Source organism: Carya illinoinensis, chromosome 3 (genome assembly GCF_018687715.1).
Source record: "Carya illinoinensis cultivar Pawnee chromosome 3, C.illinoinensisPawnee_v1, whole genome shotgun sequence".
Taxonomy (NCBI): Eukaryota; Viridiplantae; Streptophyta; class Magnoliopsida; order Fagales; family Juglandaceae; genus Carya; species Carya illinoinensis.
The window spans coordinates 42641889-42650558 of NC_056754.1; the positions used below are offsets into that span (position 1 = coordinate 42641889).

General features: G+C 33.3%; 2 protein-coding genes across 5 annotated transcripts; one reads left to right on the forward strand and one right to left on the reverse strand.

Annotated features, from left to right (window-relative positions):
• The first annotated feature begins 392 nt into the window (after nt 1-392).
• LOC122304291 (mediator of RNA polymerase II transcription subunit 20a-like) lies at nt 393-2999 on the forward strand. Of its 4 annotated transcripts, none has more exons than XM_043116471.1 (5): nt 393-654; nt 800-942; nt 1054-1232; nt 1437-1526; nt 2503-2999. In XM_043116471.1, exons 1-5 carry the CDS (start codon nt 644-646, stop codon nt 2743-2745), a joined length of 666 nt encoding a protein of 221 aa, XP_042972405.1. In that variant the 5' UTR covers nt 393-643; the 3' UTR covers nt 2746-2999. The 4 variants fall into 4 exon arrangements, with proteins under 4 accessions (XP_042972405.1, XP_042972404.1, XP_042972406.1 ...); XM_043116470.1 differs by having other exon boundaries at nt 393-646; XM_043116472.1 differs by having other exon boundaries at nt 393-646; nt 1446-1526.
• Nucleotides 3000-7025: 4026 nt separating this feature from the next.
• On the reverse strand, nt 7026-8239 carry LOC122304815 (zinc finger BED domain-containing protein RICESLEEPER 2-like). Its single transcript, XM_043117078.1, has 4 exons — nt 7949-8239; nt 7596-7787; nt 7190-7439; nt 7026-7090 (listed from the first exon to the last, which is right to left on the reverse strand). The coding sequence occupies exons 1-4, from the start codon at nt 8237-8239 to the stop codon at nt 7026-7028; spliced, it is 798 nt and encodes a 265-aa protein (XP_042973012.1).
• Between the last annotated feature and the right edge of the window lie 431 nt (nt 8240-8670).

The following is an 8670-nucleotide window of genomic DNA, read 5'->3' on the forward strand; positions in this document are numbered from 1 at the left end:
AGTAACTTCTATTATTTTCTGTGCACTTTGTTAATATGGTTAGTTGTGTCACTTTTGTTTTAATATAAATAAATATTTTGATTAATCACATCAATAAAGTGTACAAAATACATATAAAAATGATTATATGTAACAGAATTCTAAAACTAATAATATATATTTATAAATATGCATAAATATATAATATGAGTAATGTTAAATATAGTCGTAGAATGTATAAACACTACGTAATCGTTTTGACAAAGAGTGATATTTACGATTAAAAAATTAATTTTTTTTCATATAAATCTCATATTAATTTATATTTTTTTAAAAAATTTATACAATATTTACACTATTACTACTATAACTATTATTTCTTATATAAAATATATATAAGAATCTCGCCCGGCCATGCGGGGTCTGGGCGGGGTAGCGGGCGCCCAGTGACTTTTAACAAATGTTCGCTAGTTTGGTTGTGGATTGTTCGTTAAAAAACTCGGGAGATCCTGAATGCCCTAAAAATTGTCTAAACGTCCACGTTCGACCCCGTTAGCCCCGATTGGGCTCCGACTTCCACTAACCTTGCCTTTTCCGGTATTTTCTCAGAACGCGCTCCCCACTCTTTCAGTCACGTTCTCCACACAACGAAGATGCCACTCAAATGGTAAACGAGTGAGCGATTTCTTTTCTTCTCGTTCAATAAATTTTTCTTTGGCTTTGGAAAACATAAAAGAAAATTTCTTTCGAGAAACCCATTAGAATAAAGCAATACAAATGTGAAATTATGTTTTGTTATTGTTTGGGGGCATTTCTCTAGGGTTTTGCACTGGCAGCCCAATGCAGGAAGCACCGTGAATAGCCAAATCCTCAGCGAAGTCTCGCAGTGCGTGGAGAGCATCAACGGCGTCAAAGAAGGCCGATGGAGAGCCACTCTCACCTTCTACAAGCCCCATACCCGAGGTCATTGCATTTTCCCTTTCTAATGTTTTCTGTGCTCAGGATTTCCATATTTCGTTCCTCTATTTTAGTTTTCTCACTTTCTGGAATTTTAATAAAAATTGCCTTCACCAGAGCCGACGCAAGCTTCCGAGTTTCCGCGTGATTTTCTTGGGATTTCGCTTCCGGAGCAGCCCAACAAGTATTATCTCATAATTCGCGGGCAGCGCATTGTTCTCGAGGCGGACTCCTCCATCCAGACTTTGATGGAGAAGCTTCAGTCTTACAAAACCCGCGTTGCGCTTTATTTCGATGTTCATTTCCTCCTTCCTTCAATCGACTTATAATTTTTATCAATTACAAATTTATAATGTAGAAATAGACACTGTTAATAAAAAACTTAAAAGGTTTTTTGTCGTATCAATCATTGAAACTCGTTTCCACTTGACGGGCAACTCTAGTAGAGATTTTTGAATTTGTTCTGGTTTAAGAGGCTTATGTGTCGTGTTTATGTGTAGGGCTTTCAGTATCAACTTGGTGACTTTCAGCTGAGAGTGGGAAAAGTTGTTCCTACTCATTCTGAGAATTTGAGAGGGATAGTTATGGAGGTACTGGACCAATGTTGTTAAGTTCCCACCCTTTGGTAAATTTTTGAATTGCATTCTTACTGATTCGTTGGCATCCATTTTGTTTATTTTTTACTATTTTAAATCTCATGGATTAAGGTGCATTGGGGTTTGACTGATGAAGCTTCTGTTGGACAGTTATGGAATTTGTTGATGTAGCAAGTGCATTTTTATTAATTTGAATGCTTGCTCAAATTGAGGTTTAGTTTTGGACATGTAGATATCATATTTTGACTCTCTTTAACTATACCCATGTGGAAAGAAATGTGAAATGTGCTGGTGCGGCATGTTAATTTTTTAATAATGTGTTACTGATGTTGTTTTGGTGATCTTTGTTGGAGAATTTCATAGAGGTTGGAGTTATTTTTAATAAAGCTCTTATTTACTGATAAAAAAAAAAAAAATCATAGAGGTGTCAGAAAAGTTACCACAGGAATAACTGGCTTGTAAAAGATAACTTATCAAAAAAAAAAAAATCATAGAGGTTGGAGTAGAAGCTGAAGTTGAAAGGTGACAATATGAGACTAGTCCCAAGTTTTATTCGAAGAATGAGGATTGACATTTTGTCACAGTATGAAGCATGGACCTTGTTGGGTTACCAACCTGCTGAATGATTGGTCTTTCCTTTATCCACATGGATTTGAAGTGATTACTGATGCCCTGAGGTTACTGGATTTATTCTGGTCTTTAACGAACTCCTACATCATTTAAGATTATTGATCCTGCGAGCATTTCCACAGTGGTTCTGAAAACCCCCCCTCTCCCTCACTCTCTCTATCTCTCTCACCAAATTACATATTTATGGTCCTGCAATCCTAAATACACTTGAGTGGTTTTCTTCCTTTTTTTTTCCCCTCTGGTGCTATATGATGCTTCGACCATCTACATTAGATTAATGGGTAAATTTGGGGAGTAACTTTATTTTGGTGAACCCTTATTGCTCTATTGTTGTTTTCAGGTTGAGTATCTTCCCATTTCTTCTATGGAGAAAGGCAGGCAAGTCATGGAAGAGTTTGTTGATATATGGCAAGAAGCTCTGTCAAAAAGATCATTACCGGGACATTTTGTGCATATAGAACCAAATTTTGCTGATTATGGTCTTGCAGACAGCTATTCTTCCCAACATAGTGCTGTTCAATATGCTACGGTTATGGCTCAACTAATTGCAACAGTACAAGCAGTGCAATCAATGAGAAGTTAGGTAAAGATGATGGATTTGTGCCATGAATGTGATATGTATAACCGACTCCTTTCCCTCTTTAGGCTTTAATTGATGCATCTTGAAACCTACTTGCTTTGGGACTAGGTGTAAAGGTATGCAATAGAACAGAAACGAGCAATTGCTCGAGTATTGTAGGGAATTAGAAGTTACTTTCTATGAAATGTTTCAAGATATAGAATCAACCAACTTCTTAATACTTTGAGAAAATCATTTACTTCGGCTTCAAATCTAAACGAATATTTCATATTTGAGTTTCCACATTGTTTGTGACATCTGAATAATTGACTGGTTGCCAAGCATAAGATGATCTGGAACAAGCTGTGGACAATAGTTGTATAAAAGCTGTGGACAATAGGTGTAAAAAAAAAAAAAAAAAAAAAAAGAACAGCAGTAATCAAAGAGCAGCGAAATTAGATGCCCTAGCATCATCATATAATATTGACAGGTGCCAATGAACAGAATCATCATCATCATACAATTCATTTATGAACAGTGCAGAGAGAGAGAGAGAGAGGGTGGATGTCCTGACCAGTGCTTGCTTGTATTGCAGAACAATGGCTAGGAACTGTAACAATTCAACTTTCTGCTTTCCAAATTAAATAAAAAGCAACATATTATTACCAAAAGATAAAAAAACAGCGATTTCAAATTTCAGAAAAGAGTGATTAACAATGTGGTACATTAGGTGGCTATCTGTACATCTACCACTCAGTTTATTATAAATGGATTCTGGTTCCAAAGATATATTCAACACCTATACATATGGTCCTCATTGTTTGAAAGTCTTCTTTCGATGATTTACAATGCTATTATAAGTGTTGCATATTACATCTCTCAAAATTAGACAATACAAGTAGAAAGCATCTTTGACCTCCATAAAAGAAAACAGTCCTGCTAGGGACAGTAGGGAGTTGTCCAGTAAAATATGCCACGTCAGCCAAATTTTTATAAATTAAAATAAAAAAAAAACGCAGAGAGCTATTCTTCTTTGTGCTCTCTTGTTTTCTCTTCTTACCAGAACACTGTAAAAGCTATGATGTTTTCTCTTCTTGTGTATTGCAAAAGTGGCAGTGATCGGAGTTGGCATGGCCGGCTTACTCGCCACTCGTAAGCTTAAAAGAGAAGGCCACCGGATCGTTCGAGAGTTCATATTTCAGACCCATTTCTTCGTCTTCCCCACAGCACACTCCATCTTCATCTTCTTTACTCAATCGATTTCCTTCCTTCACTGTCCTTAAATCCTTTTCTTCTCTCCATTCTCTCCCCTTCCTCAATTGTCCCATCTCTCCCATTAGTTTTCCTTCAAAACTCAAATATGCCATTTCACAGCTCACAAAAAAAAAAAAAAAAAATATGTGCCTTCCTCTGTAAAATTAGAATATTGATCTGCTACACAAAATTGCTGCACCAAAATACAACCCCACGAAATCACATACCCATGAACCATTTCCCAACCCCACGAAAACAAAGCCAAAAAAAAAATATTGATCTGTGAAATGGCTAACATTTGTGACTGTGGGAAGGAGAGAGAGAGGGGGTGGGTTTGTCAGTGGCAAATCCGATAACGGTAGTACTGGTGCGAACTCGAAGCTGGTTCATGGATTTCTTGGATTACCCATTTCTGGAAAAACAGGGTGGGGATCCAAGTGAGTTTCCGGGGACCTAAGTGAGTTTCCGGGTCATCGGGAGGTGCTGCGGTACCTGGAAGAGTTCGCATTAGATTTCTTGTTGGTTGAGTAGATACGATTCGAGTGCGAAGTGGTCCGGGTTGAACAAGTTCATGGAGTGAGTCACGAGCGGGTTGAATGGAGTGAGTCACGAGCGTGAAGATGGGAGAGGGAAGAATGAAATAAATCGAAGTGTAAAATACAAAGGAAGAAAGAAAGAAATTGAAGTGTAAAACGCAATACAAATTTGAAGTGAAACGAAACCGTTTCATTCCTGCCACGTTGGCATCGACTGCACGGCGACTCCCCCGCGTTGGCAAAAAGCATTTTCCAAAAGAAAAGGAAGTTGATTCTAGTATGAAATATGTATTGAATATCTTTTGTCACGTCACGTCATTTATGAACATATATTGCCCATATTTCTCGTAAATCTGAACAGGAATTAACTCCATTTCTAACACCGTGATATCTACTAGAATAAATCTACTATGACGTACTAATGTTACCACTCCAAATAACCGCTCATAAAAAAATATATATTTTTATTTTTACTTAATGATTAATAAAGTAATTTTTAGTGTATTGATATATTTTAAAAAAAATATATATTTAAATATATTAAAAAAATATGAAAAGAAAAAGAACATAAAAATAAAAACACAAAATTGTGCTAGGTGGCACGCCCAGCAGTCATTGATGGGCGGCAGCATAGCACAACTCTATATATTATCAGGGTTGAATTCCATTTCTAACCCAGGTAATATATATTATGAGGGGTGATCATTCTTCTTCAAACTAGAACAGAGAGCGAAAATATAGTACCTCGTACACATGTAGTGGAAAGATGCAAAATTTAGGCCCAATTTGGATAGTCAGATGATATCAGATAAGATTATCTATGAATAGTAGTGAGATCTTTAAGTGAAGATGAGATTAATTGGTTTGTAAAGATTTGTATATTTAGACATAAAAATAAGATGAGATGGTTTTAACTCTTTATAAGGATTTGATAAAGTGGGCTAGCCTCACCAATTATTGAAAAATATTTATAATGATTGAGTATTATTTATGAATATATTTTTCATTAACTAATATCAATTATTAAGTTAAATACCCATAAACATATTAAAATCACAAAAATTAATTTTTTTATTTTTTCCAGAATTTATATTATTCAATAATTCCCCAAAATATCAATTTTTATTATAAAATACACCATTTTAATTATAAATTATAGATTAGAAAATTCCCTCAAATATTTTTCTCAAATTTATTTGATTCAAAAATTCTAAATTACGAGTGGATCCTACCAAAAATTACATCATTCTAACGTTCAATTACAGTGGCGAAAAGTTATAAGTTATTTTTTTCTTAGATTTGTTATAATTCAGAAATTCTAATCAGTTATCAATATGAAATACACTATTATAATTATTAGTTATAAGTTAAAAAATTGGAAACTGTATTTTTTTCCTTAATTATTTAATTAAAAAATCCCAATTTAATATAAAATATCAATAAAAAATATACAATTCTAATAATCGATTATAGCTTGGGAATTTATCAACTAGAGTTTATGCCATATTTATTTAATTCAAAATTATGAGAAGACTTAAACACAAATTACACCGTTCTAGTTTTCAATTACAAGGATGAAAAGTACAAAGTTAATTTTTTTGAGAATTTGTTTAAATTCAAAAACTCCAATCAATTATCAATATAAAATATTTGATTTGTAAGAGATTTTAATTTTAAAATTTTCTAAAAAATCAAGTCTTGTTAATTCTCACATACAATTAGATAGGAGTGTAAACGTCTGATTTTAGATAAAATTTAGGACCGAACCAGTATGTACCAATTTTACATTTTCAAAAATCGATTACATTTTACGTTTTACGTCTGATTTTACCTGTTATGGTTCGGTTCGGTTTGATTTTTCTATTTTTCAATTTTCATAAAATGTAAATTTGTAAAAAATCTGTTTATTAAAAAAAACTGCTTTTGAAAAAAATATGTTTTATATTTTTATTCTAAAATCTGTTACTATTACAAAAATCTGCTTTACTAAAAAAAATCTACTACAAGCTTATAAATATAACTACTACAAAAACTACAAAAAAAAAAAAAAAAATGCAATAAAAAAGAAAAATCTGGTACGGAATAAAATAAGTCCAAAAGTCCAACAATTCAACAAATTAACAGTCCAATTTCCAAAAGTTTAAATTACAAGTCTAAAAGTTCAAAAAATGACAAGTCCAAATTTCAAAAGTCTAAATTACAACTCCAAAAGTCCATCCAACAAATTATAAGTCTAAAAGTCTAATAAATTACAAGTCTAAATTACAAATCCAAATTAGAAGTCCAAATTATAAGAACATTCAATAAAAATTTTTACAACTAGAGTCTAGAACAAATAGCTATGCACTAAGCCACCAACTTCAATGGTCCATTCAACAAACTTTGCAATTGTATGAAAATAAATTAAGCACTTAATTCAAATAAAAAGTTAGTAATTACATTAAATGACAAAAAAAAAAAAAAAAAACAAAAAACAAAAAACTTAAGGAAAGATGTTATACAAGTTGACCTACCTTAAATTTGATCATCTCCAATCGAAGAAATAGGTCTTGAAGAACTCCCTAGATCTTCCATGAGCTCTACACAATAGGGAAAAAAAAACATAATAATTAAAACAAGTTATTAATATGATATACACTTTAGAGACATTTAAAGAAAATGTGAAAGATGTTACATACCAGTATCAAATTTCTCAAACTCCTCAACATCATCCATTAAAGTGCAAATGTAAATTGGGACAGAAGAAGAATGGAGCCAATTTTGTGTACAGATGCGGGCTTCTACCATAAGTGGAGATAGGTTACTGCGGAAAGGATCAAATACTCGACTTGCTGTGTTAAAAGCTGACTCAGAGGCTATTATAGATATCGGAACTGCAAGAACATCCTGCGCAACTCTTGAAAGCGCGCAGTATCTAATGGAGTTAACCTTCCACCAAGTCAACAAGTTGAATTTTACATCATCTTCTTTACATTTTTCAGATAAATACCTCTCCACTTCAGATTTACTCTACAATGAGTTCTCCAACTCCAAATGCTTTTTAAATTTTGCACAGATAAATGATCTAAAATCACCTTGACCTACCCCAGCAGTTGAACTTATAGTACTAACCCCTCCTTGGCTTAATTGGCTCATAGTTTGATCTTGTGCCTTAAGATCATTTCCGTCATTTTCACAATAACTATCGTATAAATAAGTCAATGCATCTTTAACCCGATCAACTAACATAAGAACTTTTCGACCTATTATCTTCATATATTCTTTCAAAACAAAATGCTAGACAACACATTTTACATTGAGGATCAAGAACCAACCCAACATGCAACAAAAGATTCATTTTTTCAAAAATTTCCCAATACTTCTCACATTTAAATTTCATATTAAATGTCATTGTCCTCAAATTATGAGGCGCCTTTCACACACTCCAAATTAAGTACAGCTTGAATTGTCGCTAGCTCAAATACAAAATAGTTGCAAGTGATCACATAATTGGCCCCCGAGAAACGCAATGTTATATCGTAAAAAAGTTTTTGAAATTTAACAAATAATCCACTCTTATCCCAATCATCCTTGGTTGGAGACTCCAACTTGGATGCCCCTCCTTTACTAAACTCACTAACACCATCATCATCCTTACTATCATCCTCTTTAACGCTTTTATCATATCCCGAATCTTCATCCTCTAGTCGTTGAAATGCTTTTTGAAACTTTTCAACTCTATCCAACATCATATAAGTGAAATTTCAATGAGTTGTACATCTAAGCATACACTACTTTTATAAGTAATATCCTCACCGTTACAACATTGCTTAAATGTGTTCCACCTTTGTGGAGATGATTTCACATATTTCACAGCTCCACTAATTCGTGTAATTGATTGATCATATTCTTTCAACCCTCTTGAATAATCGAGTTCAAGATATGAGTACAACATTTCATATGCAAGAAATCATGTTCTAAAATCGTATCATTTATATTTCTTGTCTTTCTTTTGATATACGAAACTGCTCCATTATTTGAACTTGTATTATCAAATGTAATTGTAAATATTTTGGACCTCCCCCATTTAAGCAAACACATTCGATTTTTTTACTTAGTGTTTGACCATTATGGTTTTCCACCTTACAAAAACCAATAATTCCTTTGTGCATTTTTCAAT

Excerpts from the sequence above, each read along its gene's own strand:
- LOC122304291 (XM_043116470.1), top strand. Across the intron at positions 1,233-1,436 it reads GCGTTGCGCTTTATTTCGAT|GGCTTTCAGTATCAACTTGG; the intron begins GTTCATTTCCTC and ends GTTTATGTGTAG. Across the intron at positions 1,527-2,502 it reads TGAGAGGGATAGTTATGGAG|GTTGAGTATCTTCCCATTTC; the intron begins GTACTGGACCAA and ends TGTTGTTTTCAG.
- LOC122304815 (XM_043117078.1), bottom strand. The coding sequence starts at position 8,239 with ATGTTGGATAGAGTTGAAAAGTTTCAAAAAGCATTTCAACGACTAGAG. Across the intron at positions 7,440-7,595 it reads CTATAAGTTCAACTGCTGGG|GTTAACTCCATTAGATACTG; the intron begins GTAGGTCAAGGT and ends ACTTGGTGGAAG. Across the intron at positions 7,091-7,189 it reads GTTTGAGAAATTTGATACTG|AGCTCATGGAAGATCTAGGG; the intron begins GTATGTAACATC and ends CCTATTGTGTAG.